This window comes from Lepidochelys kempii, chromosome 8 (assembly GCF_965140265.1).
Source record: "Lepidochelys kempii isolate rLepKem1 chromosome 8, rLepKem1.hap2, whole genome shotgun sequence".
Taxonomy (NCBI): Eukaryota; Metazoa; Chordata; order Testudines; family Cheloniidae; genus Lepidochelys; species Lepidochelys kempii.
Genome location: NC_133263.1, coordinates 74,697,698 through 74,720,925, shown reverse-complemented (window position 1 = coordinate 74,720,925; position 23,228 = coordinate 74,697,698). Strand labels below are relative to the sequence as shown.

Below are 23,228 nucleotides of genomic sequence, written 5' to 3'. Positions count from 1 at the left end.
CACAGTTAATTCACTCAATTAACTAAAAAAAATTGCCATTAATTCCACTGTTAAACAATAGAATACCAATTGAAATTTATTAAATATTTTGGATGTTTTTCTACATTTTTAAACATATTGATTTCTATTACAACACAGAAAACAAAACGTAAGGTGCTTACTTTATATTATCTTTTATTACAAATATTTACATTGTAAAAATGATAAAAGAAATACTATCTTTCAATTCACCTCATACAAGTACTGTAGTGCAATCTCTGTATTGTGAAAGTGTAACTTACAAATGTGGATTTTTTTTGGTTACATAACTGGACTCAAAAACAAAACAATGTAAGCTCTAAAGTTTTACAAGTCCACTCAGTCCTACTTCTTGTTCAGCCAATTGCTAAGACAAATAAGTTTGTTTACATTTATGGGAGATACTGCTGATGGCTTCTTATTTACATCACCTGAAAGTGAAAACAGGTGTTTGCATGGCACATTTGTAGCCAGCATTTGCAAGATATTTATGTGCCTGTAGTGGGGTGGTTACCCGCTCCGGCCCTGACAAGGCTGAGGCCAGCCCTGGGAGGGCTGGGGCTGTGGGGAAAAGCCCAGGCTGATTAAGGGAGCAGCTGCAGCTGTGGCCAGCTCAATCAGGTCCAGCTGGCCCCTAGAAGAGGCTGTGAGCCAGGAGCCTAGTCAGTCTCCCTCTACCTGTAGAGGGAGAAGGGCCTGGCTGCAAGGTGCCGAGCAGACACCCAGATTGGAGCAGGGCTGGGGAAGGGCCAGAAGAGCTGGGAGCTCTGGCCTGGAAAGCCTCAGGCTGCAGGCCTGACTACAGGCCGAATAGGTGTAGGGTTGCACAGGGGCAGCCCATGGGTAGGCAGAGGCAGCAGATCTAAACCCCCCTTGCCTATGATAAGTAGTGCTTACACTGCAGTCGGCCCCAGAGAACAGGGGTTAAGTGGGGACTAGCAGTAGCCCAGACTGAGGCGAGGTGAGGTTAGAGGTTGGGGGTTCCCCTGGGTGGGGAGACCCAGAACCTGAGAGTGTGGCGGTACCCCAGAGAAAAGGGCACTGGGTCCTGGGAGGGACATGGGGGCCGGCGGGAAGGCGGATCACCGGCCTGCAGAGGGCGCTCTGACAGCTGGTGAGCTAATTCCCGACGACTACCAGCAGGAGGCACCACAGGCTGAGTCCGAACCTTTACAGTGCCAGATATGCTAAACATTCATATGTCCCGTCACGCTTCGGCCACCATTCCAGAGGACATGCTTCCATGCCGATGATGCTCATTTAAAAAAAAAAAAAAATGCACTAATTAAATTTGTGACTGAATTGCTTGGGGGAGAACTGTATGTCTCCTGTTCTGTTTTACCCATATTCTGCCATATATTTCATGTTATAGCAGTCTCTAATGATGACCCAGCACATGTTCATTTTAAGAACACTTTCACAGTAGATTTGACAAAACACAAAGAAGATACCAATGTGAGATTTCTAAGGAAATATACAGCACTAGACCCAAGGTTTAAAAATCTGAAGTGCCTTCCACCCCTCTCCAGATTTTGAAGTGTGCAGCATGCTTTCAGAGGTCTAAAAAAGAGCAACACTCCAATGCAGAAACTACCGAACCTGAACCACCCAAAAAAGAAAATCAATCTTCTGCTGGTGGCATCTGACTCAGATGATGAAAATGAACATGCATTGGTCGCTCCGCTTTGGAACATTATTGAGCAGAACCTGTCTTCAGCATGGACGCATGTCTTCTGGAATGGTGGCTGAAGCATGAAGGGACATATGAATCTTTAGCGCATCTGGCACGTAAATATCTTGCGATGCCGGCTACAACACTGCCATGCAAACGCCTGTTCTCACTTTCAGGTGACATTGTAAATAAGATGTGGGCAGCATTATCTCCTGCAAGTTGTAACCAAACTTTGTTGTCTGAGCAATTGGCTGAAGTAGGACTGAGTGGACTTGTAGATTCTAAAGTTTTTTTAGATTGTTTTATTTTTGAATACAGTAATTTTTTATACATAATTCTCCATTTGTAAGTTCTACTTTCATTATATAGAGATTGCTCTACAATACTTATATCAGGTGAATTTTAATATACCATTTCTTTTGGTTTTTACAGTGAAAATATTTGAAATCAAAAATAAATATAAAGTAAGCACTGTACACTTTGTATTCTGTGTTGTAATTGAAATCACTATATTTGAAAATGTAGAGAACGTCCAAAGATATTTAAATAAATGGTATTCTATTACTGTTTAACAGTGCGATTAATCATGATTATTTTTTAATCGTTTGACAACCCTACTTGTAATACAAACATTTTGTGGTTCTTTTGCTACAAAAGTTTTGTGTTCAAACAACATTTCATAATAAACAGAGCTTGTTTTACTATGATTCAGCTGATTAAAGCTTGAGTCTTGCAATAGTGACAAGAGATTACAACAAGGAATACAGTAATTTCTAGCTAGTCATAAATATGTTTTTAATATCTTAGTACTACTCCTATACTAATAAATGTATTTTCATACTTAGTTCTGTCTTCTGTCACTTACTATAATAACTTTCATTTCACTGGTTTAACAAACCAGCACGACTGCTGCGCTTTTGAATAGGGAAGTCCTGTCTCTTCTGGAATCAGAACTGTGCTACACACATCTATGACCAGTATAGACAGGACATTTTTTCAAAGCCTTATCTACACAGAACATTTTCTGATATTGTCCTGCAATTACTCTAGCATCTTTACAGCTCCACCAATGTTAATTATAGGGGAAACCACTAGTGTAAACCCGTCACCAACATTCTTACCATCATGTTGCATAGACCTGCTCTGAGCAGGGGTAAGTGACACCTGTAGATCAGTTATCAGATTTTCTGTTTGGTTTTTAAACTCACACTGCCACAGTTGCTATTACTACTGGAGTTACATAATGATAGTTACTGATAGACATAATGACAGGTTTCAGAGAAGCAGCCATGTTAGTCTGTATTAGAGTAATGGAGGGAGAAGTTCAGAAAACCCTCAGTGTAAACATATCCTTATATCAATACTTCTATATTGGGAAAACTCAGCTGCAGACTACTTAATAGGATAGGAATAGTTTTTAGTATGGTGCAGAAAAAAAATGCAGAGGAAGAGATACCTATTTCTCTGGTCACAATTGTTAGCAAAACTGATGCTAGCAGAGTTCTAGAGGATTCAATCCCAGTATGAATAGGGCCTTCGGGACACCACTAGCATTATAAATACAACCATGTCATGGGACCAGGCTACAACACAGTTCCAAACAGTAGTTTAAGATTTTAAGGGCCAAAAACAGGCTGAAGCCTTAAACATGTAAAAGTTGCATGCTGGCTTCCATTCCAATAACTATCATGCCACCCCAACCCCTCTATTTTTGTTTTTCTTTTAAATTACTCATGATTGTCTCTAACATGTAACTCTGGGTCAGAAATTTTTCATGCTCATATGATCTACTCACCAGCAACCACTGTAGCCTATAACATAACTGAGTTTTTCCACAATCACAGTAGGTTCTTAAAGTGAACAAATATGAAAATTGTTCTCAAGGCTAAAATAAAAGGTCATCCCTAACCTAACTGGAATTGTAGCTTAGTAGGTTTTGACTTTACATTTAATTTGTGTACTCTTCCTGCTGAAAACAAACAAACAGACAAAAGAGAATCAGGCAAAAAATAAAATAAATAAATAAATGTGGTGAGAATCAGCATTTATGCTCATTTTCTCTTCTTTGACATATACTTACTTTTAAAAGACCATATACCATTTCTTTGAATTTCTGAACAGTAGTTCCTCTAGTTGGTTTATCAAATAGAACTATTTCTTTTCTTGGTTCTGGTTCAGTTCCAAGATCAAGATGAATAATTTCTTCCATCTGGCATTTTATAACACCTTGTAGATTACCCCAGATTCCTAAATATCTCTATGAAGAAAAAAGACAATGAGATAGTTGCATAAAATTTTCTTCAAAAGCTCTCCTGTCTTCTACTGTCCTGAGTCAGAATGCTGGGTTTGCTCATTGAAACTGCAAGGAACCAGCATTCAGACTGGTAGTGGCAACTCCCTGTACACTGTGCCACTTTAAAACATATTTAAGAGAGACCACTGCATCCAAATACGATTTTAAAGAGCAACAGGCCCATGCTCCATGAAAAGTGTGCTTTATACAATGGCATCAGCACCTTCTCCATTAAAGCTGATAAGAGGCATTTATTTTGGTTTGGTGGGGCAAGATGAGAGAGAGGAAGCACACTGTACCGGAACACAGGCACACTGTCAAAACCTTTAATGGATCTGGCGTGTTGGCACTTTTGGAAGTGACCGTGTAATGAACATAAGAATGGCCCTACTGGGTCGGACCAAAGGTCCATCTAGCCCAGTATCCTGTCTTCCGACAGTGGCCAGTGCCAGGTGCCCCAGAGGGAATGAACAAAACAGGTAATCAAGTGATCCATCCCCTGTCACTCATCCCCAGCTTCTGGCAAACAGAGGTTAGGGACACCATTCCTGCCCAATAGCCATTGATGGACCTATCCTCCATGAATTTATCTAGTTCTTTTTTGAACCTTGTTATGGTCTTGGCCTTCACAACATCCTCTGGCAAGGAGTTCCACAGGTTGACTGTGCATTCTGTGAAGAAGTACTTCCTTTTATTTGTTTTAAACCTGCTGCCTATTAATTTCATTTGGTGACCCCTAGTTCTTGTGTTATGAGAAGTAGTAAACAAAACACTTCCCTATCTACTTTCTCTACACCAGTCATGATTTTATAGACCTCAATCATATCTCCCCTTAGCCATCTCTTTTCCAAGCTGAAAAGTCCCAGTCTTATTAATCTCTCCTCATACAGAGGCCATTCCATACCCCTAATCATTTTTGTTGCCCTTTTCTGAACCTTTTCCAATTCCAATATATCTTTTTTGAGATGGGTCGACCACATCTGCACACAGTATTCAAGATGTGGGCATACCATAGATTTATATAGAGGCAACATGATATTTTCTGTCCTATTATCTATCCCTTTCTTAATTATTTCCAGCATTCTGTTCACTTTTTTTTACTGCCGCTACATATTGAGTGGATATTTTCAGAGAACTATCCACAAGGTCTCCAAGATCTCTTTTTTGAGTGGTAACAGCTAATTTAGACCCTATCATTTGATATGTATAGTTGGGACTATGAAATAGGATAGTTGGGATTATGAAATGGGATTTCATAGCTGCTCTAGTGCAGGGTCCATATCAAGTATAGGTTTACTGTACATTTAAAGTTTCAGCATTTTAAAAGTGGCATTTGTAAAATTAGAGAAGTAGAGAGTTACACAGTATTACTTAAAGCATGCATATACATCTGCATAATATGATATGCCGAATCATCAAATACACTAAGAAATACCAAATCTATACATTTATTGGACTGTAGTGTTTATCTAAATCACTGTCCTCATTTCCCCCACTACCCAATTTATCACAGATTTGCTGAACCGAGCATATTGGATTTAAAATGCCTAGAGTTAAAAATGATTGAGTGGCGAACATCCTATTTCATGGAAACAGAAATGTGAATTAAATACAAAATTCAGACAAGTATCATCCTTGTAAAATAGAATCAAACATTATTCTGAATTGTTGTCTGCTGTTTCTAAGATAGTGTTCTATACTGGTTGACAGCTCAGATTTCTCACTTTTAGAATGGGATTATAAGTGCTGTGCCAACAAGATCCCTTGTTTAAAATTCTCATCCCTTGAATATCTCAGTGAGCAAAACTTAAATAAGTAAAATTTAACTGTAACTCATTTTACATAAGACCTGTTTAATATTCTACAAAAAACAACCCCCAAACCTGATTTAGATAAAGAATCATATGATTAGCTCATATAAATAAAGTCATACCTGGTTATTGGGTTTCGTTGACAAACATTTTCCAAAATACAGAGTTTCTTTAGCGCAAAGACTACTACAGACTGATCCATCAATAACTCCAGTCTTATATTTATCACACTGAAAGATAAGAAAGGGGAAAATAGTTTCTAGAAAGAACTGAAGAACAGAAAGAGGAAACAATACACCTGTTGGCTTTTCCAATATCTATGCTTTTGTCCGGTAAAATGAGAAAAAAGCTGTACAAACTCTGAAATGTGTCTGGGGTACAAAAAAAATATTCAGATACACCCCAATTCTGCAAGTTGCTCTGCAGAGGTGAACCCCCTGCATCTGCACAGAGACCCTATATAGAATAGAATACAACAGAATGTTGAAGCTAATGGGGCTCTGCGCAGGCCCAGGGGTCTACCTGCATGGAGCAGTTTGCAAGATCAGGGCCTTATTGGGTAAATTATTTGAACTGGGAGACAGATGGAGAGCTTTTACTCTCAATCAGAAGAGACCTATCGAAAACATGAAACAAACAAACAAAACTACATGCTATATGGTGCAAAAGATGCCTATTCGGGGGGTTGGGGGGGGAGGAGGCGGAGAATGTAAGAAGTACAATGACTGCTAACTTGTTAAGTCATCTGCTAACATGCATCTCTACTTTTACATAGGGGTCTGCTAATGAGTATCTCTACTGTCACATGGAATCCTCAGATTTCACCATTCTGAAAGAATAGAAAACGGAACAGCCTGCCATTGAGTTCGTAGTATTATTTCTTTTAATCTATACATTCTTTCAGTAAAAAAAAAGGATGTCTATGCTTCGCTGTAGGTACTGACACATTTTAAAAATACAAGTATAAGATTAGATTATTCTAGCAACTTTCCTTTGACCAATAATTAAAGGTATAATAGCCCAGCAACCAAAAACATATTTAAGATCTTTACAATCTTTCACCAAAGTCCTTCCGATCCCTCGCAGCCAGGGAAAACAACATGCCCTAAAAAGCCAATAAATTAAAATTATTTTGGACTGTGCAGGAGAAAGTTTCAAATCTACAGCGCCCCATGTGGAGAACACACTGCCAGCTGCTCCTCTCTTATAAGAGTGAGATTCCACCTGAGTGTCTTGTGGGTACTCTAGTAGCATGCATCATTTTTAACTCATCAGAAGGAGTTAAACAAAGGCAGGGGGAATCACTAAGTTAAAATTAGTATGTCAATTATGATTGAGCCTCCCACAACAAAACTATCACAAAGTGAATTTGATCACATGGCGGTTTACAACTGAGCCATTTAATCAATGAGAAAATAAAGTACAAAAATAACTGGTTTTAGCTGTAGGTAACTGAAATTAGGATTATTGTATTTGCATAATGTAATAGTAAATATTACTTTTGATGGTGACTACTGAATAATTCAAAAGTAGATTCATGGATGATAAAAAAGCTTAACAAACAAGACATACAAATATACTTACTATTATTTTCTTACAGTCATGACCTCTGCATAGCTCTGTGTAAGTGGAGTACTGAACATATATAATCCAACTGCCAATAAATACTGCTAACCAAGAGATAAAGAGATACTTCATTCGCATATATGAGAAGCGAACCTGAAGATATAAAAGAAAAACAAAGGTAATTAATTCAGGAATAGACTGAACTGCTTCCATTGTCCTAACATGATCTGCCATTCAGTCTTTACAAAAACTCTATTTAAAATCCAGTCATCTTTTTTATTAATGTGTTGTCATTTTTTAGAACACTAAGTTCCAGCATCAGACAGAACCGGGGTTGGATACCAACTATAGGGGAAAAAGAAGGACTCTGATAATAGAAACTGGAAAAGTGAGACCAAAAGGGAGGGTTGGTAAAAGTTTACCAAATAGTAAAAAATTTGAAACTGCCAAATTTCTACTATTTCTACCTATGCCAGTCCACCTGGAAGAAGCATTTATTGTCAGTCACTTAGAAGTGCTACTTCTGGAAAATCAGTTCCAACAGAGCAGAAACTAATGAAAGATACAACCTAATCCAGATTAAAAATAAATATGAAATCATCAGTATATGCGGGTCGGGGTGTGTGTAGAAGGAAGTAATTCCCATGTGTTTGAACACTTTCCATTATGTGGCTAAACAGTTGCATTCAAAGGAAGGTGATGGAAAGTTCCATGTACTATTCTGATCTCCAACAGTCTTCTACATTGTCATATTTTCATTTCCTGTCTACTTCCACCTCATCAACTACATGTTATCCCTTTGGACAAAGGAAGGTTGTTTGGATTTTTAATGTTTGAGGGTGGGTTGCTCCTGTCTGGCTTAAAAAAAAACAAGCAGGGAGATGCTGATCTGGCCATTTGGCCATTTAGTTTTTAATTCCTGACAATCTGAAGTGCTCATGATCTGATTTTGCTCTCAGGAACAACAGAAAGTGTAGGAGAGAACAGAACAGCAAAGACCAGTCTTGGCAACATAAAGAGTGAGGATTCAGATTACGTAAATGTTAAAATGCCTGTTCATTCTTCTTCAGCCACATGAAATCTGTGCTTTGTATAGCAAAACAGTGAGACTTGGCAGGCATGCAAGGAAAGGAGAGATGGGAAAGCAAAAGCATGGATATGAGAGGTAGTAAAGTACATAAAAGATTTTGTTTCTGAAGGTTCTTGTTCTTAAATCACAACCAGAGGCCTTTAAAGGTCCACTTACACCAAATATGAATACCAGTTTCAGCTGGAGATAGCAATTCCAGGAGAGAGCGCTCTGTAATACTGGATTGCTGTAAATGATAGCGTCTTTAAATTAAACCACTCAAAGAGAATATACAAAATTGTTTAAGCATCTTAGCATAAATACTTCACTCTAAAAAGTGATCTTACAAAGGAGAATAAAGAGAGAATTTGCTGGAAGTAGATTATCTTTTTTTAAAAAAATAAACATTAAAAAAAACCGCAACCCTCTGCTTTTAGTACTGATCTTACTTTAAAGATCATTTGCTTTCATAATTATGTTCCAACACTTTTCCTTGAAGGAAAATAAAAATTGCCATGACATATTAGTTTTGTTTTCCAGATATCTTCTAATTAGTGCTCTATTTAGTTTTATTTCAACTTGCTAGACACTTGGAAACAAGTATAAAAAGGAAGATTCTTTCACCAAGAACCTCCTATTCTAAATAGAGCATATATAGACAACGGATGGGATGCAACCCAAAGCAATATGAATGAGTGGTGGAGTAGCATGTGTCTTATTTGTTTTATAGTTTTGGTTTAGGGTGGGCTTTTTGGTTGTGTATTTTTCTTGTGTCTATTTATTATCATTTCTCAGTTCACACCTCTTGAGGTTATTGTTTCAGGCTGTCTGAATATGCAGGCAGTCATCAGTTGCACTCAAGTCACATTTATAAGCTTCTCTTCAACTGTAAGATATAGAAACAGGGTGCATAAAAATCAATGATTTTTTTAATAATTTTTTTAAAATTTAAAATGGATTTTTAATTTAAATTCACTACTTTTCTTTTAATATGAACCCATTTAAAATTAAATTAGAAATTATAACAACCTAAGTTAAGGCCTAAACTTATTATAATCTATTAAAATAATTTAAATTAAAGTAGTACACGTTTGCTACTGAGGTATTAGAGAAAGCCAAACTACTGAACTGGTAGAAGTCAGTGGCTACGCACATGCAACAAGAGTTTGCAGCAGTGCTAAACCAGCTTTTAACCCAAGGAGCCTCTTCCTCAAAGGCAGACAAAATATTGTCATTTCAATTTATTCAGCGCTGTTCAGTTCAATGACTAGTTCATTCAAAAACCAGTGGGAGTAGAAAAAAGAGGAAAGCTTTATTTCCTTTTCTAATCTATGAAAAATTAAAGATGATCTTATCACAACTCTAGAAATTGGGACCCTGGGCAAAGGCCAGTAGTGCCTTATTCTGGCTCTGGTGTGATGGGAACTTGAGGAGGAACTAAACATAGTCAGAATAGTGACCAAGGTAGGAGATATTCTGTGGCAGCATTTAGACCAGAAAAACTATTTTTCTCTGTTCCTACATTCATTTATGCCTCTGCAAAGGTAAGTGTTACCAGGTACTTTTCTGTGGTGGCTGCTATTTTCCCCTCCAAATCTAAAATTTTAATTTTTAACACACACTTAAGTCTCTAACCCTTACGGTTGTGAAGAAAACCTTCAGAACGTGAACATAGTGTAAACCAATGAAGTGAAGTCTGCCTGAGTCCACAAACTCAGTACATACTGAGTACATACTGTTCCTTTTCATCTCAATTGCGTGTTAGCTCTGAAGACCAATGAGAACAATTTAAATATCAATGTAGTTAACAGTTTTGCCACTGAACAAAGTCCATAGGTAGGGTGACCAGACATCCTGTGTTTTAGAGGAACAGTCCCATATTTAAGCCCTTCTACAGGAGTCCTGACTTTTTCTTAAAAATGGGCAAATTGTCCCATATTTTGTTTCCCTCCCTCTCATCAATACTGGCAGGTCCTGCTTCTGGCTAGATCCCTGCTCACCAGCTCCTTGCCCACCAGTGGTGAATGGAGGGCCCAATGGTCGAGGACAGGAGTGCAAGGCTGGTGGCAGGGCAAAGGTGTAGCGTGCAGGGCCAGCTGCTTCCCCTGCTTGTCCGACAGTGCAGCCCCTGCTCCCTGCCAGCTCTCAGCCAGCAGGGCCTTGCTCCCTGTCCTGTTTCCAGCCAGCATTGGCTGTATGCTGTGGCAGCCAGTGAGTGTGGGCAGGCACTAGGCAGTGGCTGGTTACGTGTCATTTCTACTGTCCACCATTTATGTGCTCCCCCCTCACTGTCCACTCCCTGCTTTGCCCCTTCTCACTCACTCTCTCTGTCCCCTCCCTCCCCCCACTGCTCCTCCATATCCCTCCGGCCAGGTCACATCCTGCTCCCAGTGCTGCGTGGAGAACCAGCCCCTGGTCAGAGTGCTCAGTTTACTGGCAAGCTCCTTCCTTCCATCACTGCCTCTGCCTGGGCCACTGGCCCAGGCAAGCCCAAGACCCTCTGGCCCAGGGAGCTGACTAGGAGGAGTCAAAGCCCCGCACAGCGCTGGCACAAGGTAGCCTCTCTGCCCCTCAGCTAAGCTCTGGAGTGGCGGGGGGCAGGGAAAGGGGGTAGAGAAGTGATTTCCAGTCTGTTCACGCCCTGACCCTGCAGGCTCCACAGCAGCCCCCAAGACAGGGGTTTAGCACCCTCTTCACCTGCCCCCTCCCGCCCTGGGTCCTACCCCCAGGTACCATGGGGCTTCTCGGTCCCCTAGGCACCCTCTGCTGCTGAGCCACCTCTTTGGCCGGGTTTGCTGAAGTCCCTGCAGTCAGGTTCCCTGGTGCATAGTGCAGCCTTAGGGCTTAATCCCTTCCTGCCTGCACTGTAGCTAGGGGAGGGTGAGGAGGGGCGGGCAGACAGACAGGAGGTGGCAGCCGAGAGGAGGTGTTAGCTGCCTTTTGACACTGTGCGGGCAGGACGGGATGGGAGCTGCTTCCAGCTACAGGGGGGTGGGGGAAAAGAGAAAAGCTCTGCAAAGACATGGGCCTGGTCATCCCTTCCCCTCTCCTGCGGCTAGAAGCAGCTCCTGTCCCTTCCCAGCAGGGCCCAGACAGGCATGGAGGGCAGAGAGCGCTGGGCAGGGAGGAGACAGTAGGTCAGTCCTGTACACCTCTCTCACACAGCGCTCTCTCTCTCTCTCTGTGAGTGCGTGTGTGCGCGTGCGCTCTCCCGCTGTGAGCCCTAAAGCCTTAAAGATAAGAAGGTAAATAAAAAGAATTCAACGATGCCATATTTCTTTTCAACAGGGATGTCAATTTGAACATTTGTACTGCATAGTTCTGATTGATTGCGGTTGAACTCTCTTGAATACGAGTAATTTTACCAGGTGTCCTATATTCAGCAGAGGGAAATATGGTCACCCTATCCATAAGAAGGAATAATACCAAACATTATGAAGATGTTGTGGGTTAGATTAAATCTCATTGACACTGATAGGTATGAACACACCTTTCATTTAAAATAGCTATGAGAGACAATTAAGGAGACCCACCTACAACAAGGCATAACGAGTATGTCCAGAATTCAGACTATTAGGTAGAGGAGCTTTGCTGAGTATTGTTTGGGTAAAAGAGAGTATGTATATGCTCCAGAGAAACATAAGAGAAGCAAGAGACTGGAGCCTTGTCTACACTTGCAAGTTAGGGCACATTAAATCATCCCCAGGCGGCCTAACTCCTGAGGCGTCCACACTGGCAAGGCACTCGGAGCGCCTGGACTCGGTAGCTGGAGCACCCCTGGAAATCCACCTCCATGAGAAATACAGATCTTTCTGCTCCTAGGCTGAAGCCCTGGGGTGTCAGGGTGGATGGCGTGTTGCATTACTGTGCTATGACTGGCCTCCAGCAACGTCCCATAATCCCTTGAAGTCAAGTGGCCACTCTTGTCATGGTTTTGAACTCGGCTGCAGGCATGCAGCTATCCCCTTTCAAAGCTCCATTTCTGACATCCGGCATGCCTATCTGTTCCAGGACACAAAGCAAACCATTACTGTAGAATCTCTCTCTCTGCCTCTACATCAGAGCAGAGAGGCCGGCTAGGGGTGGGGCTGATGTCAGGGTTTCCTCCTGCCGCTGTCTGAACTTACAAGACTGCATGTTGACACACGCAGGGCCATCCCTAGGCATACGCAGAATATGCAGCTACGTGGGGCGCCATGACATTTGGGGCACCAAACTGCCCCAAATTTCATGGTGCCCTAGGCAGCTGTGTGCCGCATATGCGGCAGCACCAGCTCCGGCAGCCAGCCCTATCCCCCAGCCTGCCCCGCTGCAGGCTGCGCCCACTGCAAGGGGCGGAGCCATTCCTAGGGGAGTGTGGGGCCCGGGACAACTCCCTCCGCCTTGACTCTTAGTCTTTCCCCATGCTCCACCCCCATTGCACCTCTTTCCCCAGTGACCCCGCACTCACCGGCAGCGATGGGAAGCGGAGCAACCCGTTCCCAGCCCACCCCACTCCACCAGCTCCGAGCCGCATTGCTCCACTTCCCGCTGCCAGTGAGTGCGAGGGCGGTCCTTCCCCCTCCCGCAAGCGACCTTGCTGGGGCCAGGGAAGCAGAGCAGGTTGGGGCTGGGTCGCTCCACTTCCCACTGCCGGTGAGTGGGGGGGGAAGGGCAGACCCCTTTCCCCAAGTCCCCTCCCCCGAGCGACACAGCTGGGGCAGGGGAGCGGAGCAGGCTAGGGCTGGGTCCTTCTGCTTCCTGCTGCTGGCGCCAGGCACCCAGCTATTCCCCTGAGCCGCTCTGGGCCTGTGGGGTCCCCCCAAAACAGCCCCCAACAGCTCCTGCCTCCCCAGCCCTGCAGGCCTTGATTGCAGCCCAGGGGAGCAGTGGGGAGCAGCTGCTCAGGCTGCTTAGTGCACCATAATTGGTGAGGACGGTCCTGGACACACTCTCCGCCCCCCAAAACACACTGTTTCACCCCCCACATACACACAACACCCTCCCTGTCACACTCCATGCCCCCCAGTTGAAAAGCAGCTGGCAATCTAGTAGGATAACCTGGAACAATGGGATTGGGAAACCTGCATCGTGATGCTGTGCCTGCTCCATGAGGCATTGCAAACCCTTCCCAAAGCACCCTGCAGCCACTTGCACGCTGGGATAGCTACCACGGTGCACTGCTCTCTGTGGCGTTGCAATAGCGGCGAGTGTGGACATGCTCCATAGCCACAAGGAGCACAGTGTGAATCCACAGCAGCGCTTTCCCTGCTGCTGTCTGAGGGTTAGTTTAACTCTCAGAGCTCTACATCTGCAAGTGTAGATGTAGTCTGGGGGAGAGAGAAAGAAACAGGCTGGACAAGCATGGAGTACAGCTCTGGAAGGAGCATGAGAGGGAGTTTTTGGGTCTGCAGCTTGCTAAAGAGCCTTGGTGATCTAAACAAAGAAAATATCTTCTTTTGTTTTTTTGGTTCCTCCTGTATTCAGAGAAACAGGACTTTGTTTATTTACAAGGAATTTACAAGACTACATTGAAGAAAACAAAAAAACAAACAGACAAAAACAGATTCCACTGTCACTCTCTACTCCCAACTGCAATACACATAAGGGACAACAGGCATAATTATATATACAACCCACGGTCATCTTATTGTGATGTCAAAATGGTTTCCATTACAAAATTTGGTTGGGGGGAGGGAGGTAAATATAATTTCCCTATTATGGAGTAGTACTGTCTCAAGGTAGGCAGAATTGTCCTTAATTCATAGCTGGGATTCAAGACTTCCAAAGAAAGCCCCGCATGCTGCAAGAACTGATAGGGGCTCTTTAGAAGACTTATTTTCAGGTACTGAACCAATACCCCGGTAGTGTTAAAGAACACAGTGTGCTAAAGAAGGTTCAGTTTTTCAGATGAAAGAATTGGGGTCCCAACAGCTTGCAGTCATTAAAGATCCCACAAAACACAAATCATGGGTTGTTATCCAAAGTGCTCTACCCAAATTCTAGTTTGCAGACAGTTACATTCTGCTGACTTAGTTCTCCCTGAAGTTTCAATCTGATGCAATCTTCTTCACTTTGTATCCTACTATTACATAAGAGCCAAGAACATATGTTTGCTGCTTTTGTTCATAGCCATGACATTTTGCCACTGAAGCTGTGCGATCAGCTAAGCAACCCTGGATACGCCACAATAGTGACATTCTGCAAGTGCCCAAATCATGGTCCCCATTTCCCTTTTTCAGAATTACAGCTCCAGAGAAGCAGCTCAATAATTATGTCTAAGATTTCATCTGAAGTTGCTTATTTGGTCAGGCTAGACAAAGCCCTGGCTGGGTTGATTTAGTTGGGGATTGGTCCTGCTTTGAGCAGGGGGTTGGACTAGATGACCTCCTTCTAACCCTGATATTCTATGATTTGGCTCCAATAGATGTATTTTTCCCCTCTAATACATATAGTTTTCTAGAAAACTCAATAGTATCGAAGAAACAGTTCTAAACAGACAGGAACACAGTGATTTACACACACACACATTTTCAAAATGTAGGTACTACATTCCTTAACAATGCAATACATTTCAGCCTCTACCCACGAAGGGGCCACTCTTGCAAGACTTCACCTACAGTTCCCCCCCCCACCTCCCTCCATAGTAACTTGCCCCAGGCTTCAGTGTATGCATCCTCTCAGGTACTTCGATACACTCCATAAAGTTCTAAAGATTGTTAGGGAACATATTTTGACACCCATGTACATTTGTCAGTAGTCGGGTCCCAAAAAGAAGTAGGAATGCAAGACATAGTGCAGAAACCCTTCTCGTAATGTAACCTCTCCTGTCATTTGGGTAAGCGTCAGTCCTTAGTTTTGCATACTGCTAATATTACTTTTCCGTGAAAGCAACTGTTGTAGCAACCACATGGATTTTTGGCAGAATTAATAGAAAAGCAGGTGATTGCATGATTGTGAATGGAGAGGGAAGGTGTCCCACAAGATACTGGATAAAATTGTCAAAAGAACCTAAATGACTCAGGCCATGTCTTCACTACAAACTTCAAGTTGATTCAACTTATTTAAGCATAAAGCCACGGCAATAAGTATATCGCTTGTGCATACTTGGCTGCTTGCATCAGTGTTGCATGTACTCACCAGGAGTGCTTGTTTTAATGCACAGTATGGTGACTCTGCAGATAGGTATCCCAGTGTGGTATTTGCTACTGGCAGGATTGCTGCCTTTTGGGAAATTTTCAAAATGCATTGTGGAGTAAAAAAAAGTCACACACAGGTGACAGGGAGCAAAGGGGTCAAGTTCATAACATGTAACTTTCTCCCTCCCATAATGCTATTCATATCCCATAATTTTCATGCCTTTAAAAAAATAAATAAATAAAAATCCACAAACCCAGGTGGGTACAACCCCTTTCACAACCTACAGTCTCTTACAGAGTTCTGCAGTACTCTCACAACTGTTGCAAACACCGGACAAACAATCCTCCAATATCTGCAGAGCTGCAGGATAGATTGCTGAGGGACACAGTGAAAAAACAATTTGAGGTAGCTGGTAGCATTCACAGAGCAGTTGCAGACAGTCAAGGAACACTCCTGAGCTTGAGAAATGAGCACTGAGTGGTGGTATTGGACAGTAATTCAATCGACGAGCAGTGGCTGCTTTGAAACGAGCAGCAGCAGCTGCAGAATTTCTCGATGCAAATGGACACATTCCTGGATCTGCATGCTGACCTAGCCCCAGCTCACCAGCACAGAGACACCATAATGAAAGCTACATTGATAGCAAAGAAGTGAGTGACGATCACACCATGGAAGCTTGCCACACTGCATTGCTACCAGTCAGTGGAAATCATTTTGAGGTTGGAAAATTTAGTGAGGGCCATTGTCACGCAAGTGTGCAGGGCCACTAATAATCTCCTGCTACACAGGGACTGTGAATCTTGGCAATGTGCAGGACATAGTGAATGGATTTGCAGAAAGAGGATTCCTGAACTGTGGTAAAGCTATAGATTGCACACACATCCCTATTTTGGCACCAGCCAGCTTGCCACAGAGTATATCAATAGAAAGAGCTACTTTCTATGGTTATGCAAGTGTTGATGGATTACCAGGGATGCTTCACTGACATCAGTGTGGGCTAGTCAGATAAGGTGCACTGCTCACATCTTTAAGAACACAAGATTGGTCACACAGCTGCAAGCAGAGACATTCTTCCCAACCAGCAGATTACCACTGGTGATGTTGGAATGCCACTAATGATCTTGGGGAACCTTGCCTACCCCTTGTTCCCTGTGTATGAAGCCATACACTAGCCACCTTTGCGTGATGCTGTTAAGATTCAACTGCTGGCTCAGCAGGCACAGAATGACAGTTGAATATGCTTTTGGTAGATGGCATGGATGTTAGCATTGTTTGCTCACAGGTCCGGATTCAGCGGGAAAAAATATTCCAAAGGTTATAGCTGCCTGCTCGTCCTTTAGAATATCTGTGAGGCAAAGGAGAAGTTGCCACCAGGATGGAGGATAGAGGTGTAGCAGCTGACTTTGACTTGTAGGAGCAAAGCAATGAAAAGTGTATACCTTTGTCCTGCTAATTTGGGGTTGGGCCTGGTTCTATCTTTACATTTAAACACTGTAAGGAAAAATGCATTCACACACTCACTCAAGGCTCTTTCCCCTTCACTGGGCTCTGCGCTCAGCTGGTGGGACTCACTAGATTGTGGTGGAGTCTCAAAAACAGGTCCTGGCTGGTGGCATAGCTGGACCTCCATGCTGTGTCCCCCCCCACACCCCTCCTTCTTGCTGTTCACAGCGGGGTTCTGTGTCTCAAGCTCCTCAGAGGTATCTAGAGTGGTCTGACGAGTGCTAATGGAGTATCCGCCAAGTATGGCATGCAGCTTGGTGAAAAAAGTAAGTCTGCAGCTTAGCACCAGACTGATTGTTGGCCTCCCTGGCCTTATTGTATGCATGCTGAAGTTCCTTCGCTTTTACATGGCACTGCTGCTGATCCCTATCGTATCCCTTTGCCTGCATTCTCTGTGCAATCTTTTCATAGATGTCCACATTTCCATGGCTAATCCATAGCTGTGCCCACACAGTCTCTTCTCGCCACAGGCCCAGGAGATCCAGTGCCTCCAATCTACTCCACACAGAAGCACATCTAGTGCATGGAGCTAACACGGTCAGTTTGGCAATTGCATGAAACAAGAGACAGCTTGTGTGCTCACAAAGCTGGGCAATCAGGAAAAAACATTTTAAAAATACACAGAGTTTCTAAAGGATGGTAGCTTCTGGTCTACGTGGCCCCTGGGCAGCAGAGTGGTCAGTGTCAGGCACTGGGGACAGCTGCTAGAGGACTGTTAGGGACGACATAGATCAAGCAGCATCTACACTTGCACTGCGTCAACCTCAGTAGATCAACCATGGCTCAATATCATTCAATGAGATGGTTTTATTGAGTCACTGTAATATGGTGCTTACATTGGCTGGAGACAAATTTGAGTCTAGAATTTGAGGTAGACGTACGCACAAATAGGCTGATGTAAGCCAACTTATATTGACCTAACTTTGTAGCATAAACCCAGCTTTTGGAGTCTAAACCCCATTTTCAAAAGTGACTTAGATGCTTTTGAAAATGTTAACCAATCTCTATTAGGGTGTGACCACATTATCAGAATGTTTGAGAACTCCTGCACTATAGGTTTTTTTGTTTGTTTGTTTGTTTTTTAATAATTATTTTGTAAATGTTGATGGCACTAACCAAAGAAAGCTTCCTGGTCAGCCCAGACATGTGGAGTTTTCAAACACTGCATAATGCGACAAGTTAAATAGAAAAGCAATAATGCACCCGTAAGTATTGCAACAGTCCTAATGCCATGAGTTAAGATTTAAACTCCTATTCCCCAAAAAAGCTAAAGTACATTCATGCTTTACACCATCTTAGCAACTCACAAACATGAATGGAGTTTATACTTGCAACATCTGTGTTGTAAGGAAATATTAACACCTTCATTTTACAGACAGGAAAATAGTCATAGAGAGATTTAGGGATTTGTCCAGATCACACAGGAAGTGTGTGGCGGAGCAAGGACCTAAATCCAGATCTCATGAACCCCAGTCTAGTGCTTGAATTGCAACAACATCTATCCTCTCACCTTCTGCTATCAAGATATGAAAGTATCATCCTTATTTTTAATATCCATCTCTCCTTATCTATTCCGCTTAGATTTGTTTGAGTCTTCCAAGAAAACTTTCATCGAAGAATCATAGAATATTAGGGTTGGAAGGGAGCTCAGGAGGTCATCTAGTCCAACCCCCCCGCTTAAAGCGGGACCAACCCCCAATTTTTGCCCCAGATCCCTAAATGGCCCCCTCAAGGATTGAACTCACAACCCTGGGTTTAGCAGGCCAATGCTCAAACCACTGAGTTATCCCTCCCCCCTAACAGAATGTCACCTGGTTCCATCCAAAAATACAAAGCTTCAGTATAAGTAAGAAGTATAGCTTGCCATGAATAAAACATTAAGTGTGTTTGGGGAAAATAAATTGGCAACTCTGAGCCCAAGTAGCCATCTTGTTGAAGAAATGCCACTTGTGACAACACCTGTGTGACAGACTGCTGAAAGAAACTAAATAAAATTGTCAGACTGCTTTAATGATGTTTCAGCAATCAAAACTTGTTTCTACAAAACATTTCATTTTAAGTTATTTGAAATGTTACAATCTGAAACTTGCTTAGAGTTGTGCTTTTTTGTTCCTAAACTACCAGTGTTGCAAATTAAGTCACTTCAACAAGACAGTCAACCATAAAACATGCTTTATTTATTATGAGAACCATTTCATACCCTTTACAATTTTAGACTGCTGGAGAGAATAAAATGAGTGCAGTTTTCCTTTACATACAAAGATAATATTTACCTAGAAATAACAGTCACAGTTAAAAAATATAAACACTTTTTCAAAGTATTTGCAACTACTGACTTTTCTGAAATTTTCTGTGAAAGGGTAAATACCATGGTTTATGGTACCTGAACTTAAACTTTTGCTTATGGATACTTGAAAAAGATCACTGAAATTTTTTTAAACTGATCTTGGGGTACTGTGGATGCTCATCCTATAGTGTAACAAGATATTACACACCTTTAATATAAATTTTGGAAAGGAACATGAAATAAGATTAACCAAATCAACCCTTACTAAAGAAAGCTGACTTTTAAAGATTCAGGTAGCTTAGAACAATTCAAATACTCAAGGCTCCTCTTACTTACATCTAGTTTCTCTCCCTCTCTGCTTCCTCAAATAACTGTTTAGAGAAAACTGCAACGTACAACAGAAGAATAATATAGCAACACCGGAATTATCAAATCAGATCAGAAAAATCGTCCATCTAGTTGAGCAGACAGTACTGACAGTGTACCAGACGCTTCAAAGGAAGGGCAAGATACCTCATAATGGAATTATCCATCCAGAAAATATTTTAATTCTATAATCCAAACAAACAGGTATAGTATCATGGGTTTATGGTTCAGATCATATATTTTCTCTAAGCCAGAAGAGTCATTAACACTATAAATGCTCACCACATACAAAATTCAAAGTAAACTACTATTAGAAATCTCTGATGGAGAAAGACCTAGGAGAGAACTACCTGTAGTAAGGAGACTGAACTACCTCTTACCCTTATAGAAGGTGGTCCCTCCAAATCAGAGCTCAGGTCAGCAATGGGCCAGTGTAAGAAAGCTCACACTTTGGCTGCCTGCATCGTATCTGACCTGTGAATAAACAGAGGATTTCAGTTTCCAGAACAGCCAGTTCCTTAACCTTCATGCACATTAGAACTGATGAGAAAATTGAATTTGGGAGTAAACTATTGATTTTTAAATCATTAGCTTCATTTTTTAAGCCTGGGGGCTAGAGTCCCTGCTAGGGAAAACAGCTGGGGTTTTAAAATCTTTGGACCTATGCTTTGTTATTATTTTAAACATCTACATCCTAAATGTAGCAAAGTGTCACAAAAGAATCATCTGAGGGATTTTGAACTTCATACCAAATTAGATGGTAGCAATCATCTATGCTTCACTAAAATACAATGTTATTGTAGAGGGAGCAGTATTGGCTACAGTTGAATGTGCACAACTGTCACCAGCCTAACAAACTGATTGTAGAAGATTTCCTAGCATGGTCTCTGCCCAGAGGTGAATTATTTTGGAAAGTCTGAACAAAGTCAGTTGACCCTTTTTGCACAGGTAGGAGGGTAGAAAAGTAATACACATTTTTTCCCCATTATAAAAATATACTTGCAACTTTTATTAAAATAAAACACCACACATAAATCCACAGCCAAATTAGCTGTGGATTGAAAGTTGAAATTTGGCATAAAAATATGCAGATCTTATTGAAAAGGGGTATCTTCACTTGTTCCAGGGGAAATTAATCATGGTTGTAGAAAAAAGTTGTAAGATACTATATTATTTTAGATATAATGCTCTAATGTAATTAAAATAATGTAAATAAATATAATATATTTAAATATCATAATAAATAGTGCAAGGGGCCACTGCTAAAGTTGCATGTGAATCTTAATTTGGTGTCTACTGATATTTATTCATTCAACCTTAATGTTCTATTAACACTTTATGGAATTATTTTAAAACAGCCATTTTAAGATGGCATGTTCTGATTTAACTTAGTAGAGGTCAGATCTAACAACAGCATGGAACTGTAGAAGGGAAGTGTAACAAATCACTAGAGGAATAAAGCAGTGACAATGCAGAAACTTGAGTACCAAACATTCTCTGAATGACAGTATGTATCTTTAAGTGGATCCTAAAGTCAAAATTAGGCTGTCGATTAATCAAAATTAACTCAAAAAAATTAATTGTGATTAATCGCTATTTTAAACAATAGAATCCCAACTGAAATTTATTACATATTTTTGGAGGTTTTTCTACATTGTCAATTACAACACAGAATACAAAGTGTACTGTGCTCACTTTATTTTTGATTTTTTATTTTTGATTACAAATATTTGCACTGTAAAAATGATAAAAAATAGTATTTTTCTATTCACCTCATAGAAGTACTGTAGTGCAATCTCTTTATCGTGAAAGTGCAACTTACACATGTAAATTTGGTTACATAACTGCATTCAAAAACAAAAAACAGTGTAAAACTTTAGAGCCTACAAATTCACTAGGTCCTACTTCTTGTTCAACCAACTGCTAAGAAAAACAAGTTTGTTTACATTTATGGGAATCAATGCTGCCCGCTTCTTATTTACAATGTCACCTGAAAGTTAGACCAGGCATTCGCATGGCATTTTTGTAGCTGGCATTGCAAGGTATTTACATGCCAGATATGCAAAACATTCGTATGCCCCTTCATGCTTTGGCCACCATTCCAGAGGACATGCTTCCATGCTGATGATGCTCATTAAAAAATAATGCATTAATTAAGTGTGCGACTGAACTCCTTGGGGGGGGATTGTATGCCTCCTGCTCTGTTTTACCCGCATTCTGCGATATATTTCATGTTACAGCAGTCTCGGGTGATGACCCAGCACGTGTTGTTCATTTTAAGAACACTCTCACTGCAGATTTGACAAAACGCAACAAAGGTATCAATGTGATATTTCTAAGGATAGATTCAGCACTCAACCCAAGATTTAAGAATCTGAAAGTGCCTTCCAAAATCTGAGAGGGACGAGGCTTGGAGCACACTTTCAAATGTCTTAAAAAAGCAACACTCCGATGTGGAAACTACCACTAAAACCCAAATCACCAAAAAGGAAAAATTAACCTTCTGCTGGTGGCATCCGACTCAGATGATAAAAAATGAACATGCATTGGTCCGCACTGTTTTGAATCATTCTCGAACAGAACCCATCATCGGTATGGACGCATGTCCTCTGGAATGGTGGTTGAAGCATGAAGGGACATACGAATCTTTAACGCACCTGGCACGTAAATATCTTGTGACTCTGGCTACAACAGTGCCATGCAAACACCTGTTCTCGCTTTCAGGTGACATTGTAAACAAAAAGTGGGCAGCATTATCTCTTGCAAATGTAAACAAACTTGTCTGGCTGAAGTAGGACTTAGTGGACTTGTAGGCTCTAAAGTTTTACATTGTTTTATTTTTGAATGCAGTTTTTTTTGTACATAATTCTACATTTGTAAGTTCAACTTTCGTGATAAATAAATAGATTGCATGACAGTACTTGTAATGGGGGAACTGAAAAATACCTTTTTTTTTTTTTTTACAGTGCAAATATTTGTAATAAAAAATAAATGTAAATTGAGCCCTGTACACCATATTCAGTGCTGTAAATAAAATCAATATATTTGCAAATGTAGACAACATGCAAAAATATTTAAATAAAAAGGGGTATTCTATTATTGTTTAACAGTGCGATTAATTGTGATTTTTTTAAAATCACAAAATTAATCGCAATTAATTTTTTTAATTGCTTGACAGCCCTAATCAAAATGCTTCAAATGAAATATTAATTCTTTAGAAAATTCACTAGAGACCTTAGTACTGTACCTCAAATTGCTCCTCCGAAGAGTTTCTCCCAATGCTCTTTACAATTTGGTTTTCCCTACATTAAGAATGGTATATCCTGGAATACCTTACAAAGATCTGATATTTGGGGTCCAGATAACATTTCAAAAGAAACAGATTCTCTATTGAAAACTTGTAGGGACGACTAATTTTTTGTTATTAAATTACACTCTGAGTGAAGGACTTCATCATTCCTAGATTCCTCATCATTCCTAGTCCCCTCCAAGTTTTTAATGTGCTTGCACCACTAAGTCATTGA

General features: G+C 41.2%; 1 protein-coding gene and 1 long non-coding RNA gene across 7 annotated transcripts in view; one reads left to right on the top strand and one right to left on the bottom strand.

Annotated features, from left to right (window-relative positions):
- DIPK1A (divergent protein kinase domain 1A) overlaps positions 1 to 23,228 on the bottom strand; it is a 40,617-nt gene that overhangs the window by 3,338 nt on the left and 14,051 nt on the right. For 3 of the 6 annotated variants that reach the window (XM_073357057.1, XM_073357059.1, XM_073357058.1), the window contains 3 exons: positions 7,379 to 7,513; positions 5,917 to 6,024; positions 3,771 to 3,947 (listed from right to left, as the gene is read on the bottom strand). In XM_073357057.1, the coding sequence (XP_073213158.1) occupies positions 3,771 to 3,947; positions 5,917 to 6,024; positions 7,379 to 7,513 (420 nt within the window). Of the gene's footprint in view, positions 1 to 3,770; positions 3,948 to 5,916; positions 6,025 to 7,378; positions 7,514 to 9,231; positions 9,255 to 20,084; positions 20,179 to 23,228 lie in introns of those variants that run through there. The other 3 variants (XM_073357060.1, XM_073357062.1, XM_073357063.1) reach the window with 2 other exon arrangements.
- Positions 6,514 to 19,773, top strand: LOC140916079 (uncharacterized). The gene is made up of 3 exons (XR_012160411.1): positions 6,514 to 6,658; positions 7,395 to 7,538; positions 19,718 to 19,773. It is a non-coding gene; the product is annotated as an uncharacterized lncRNA (long non-coding RNA).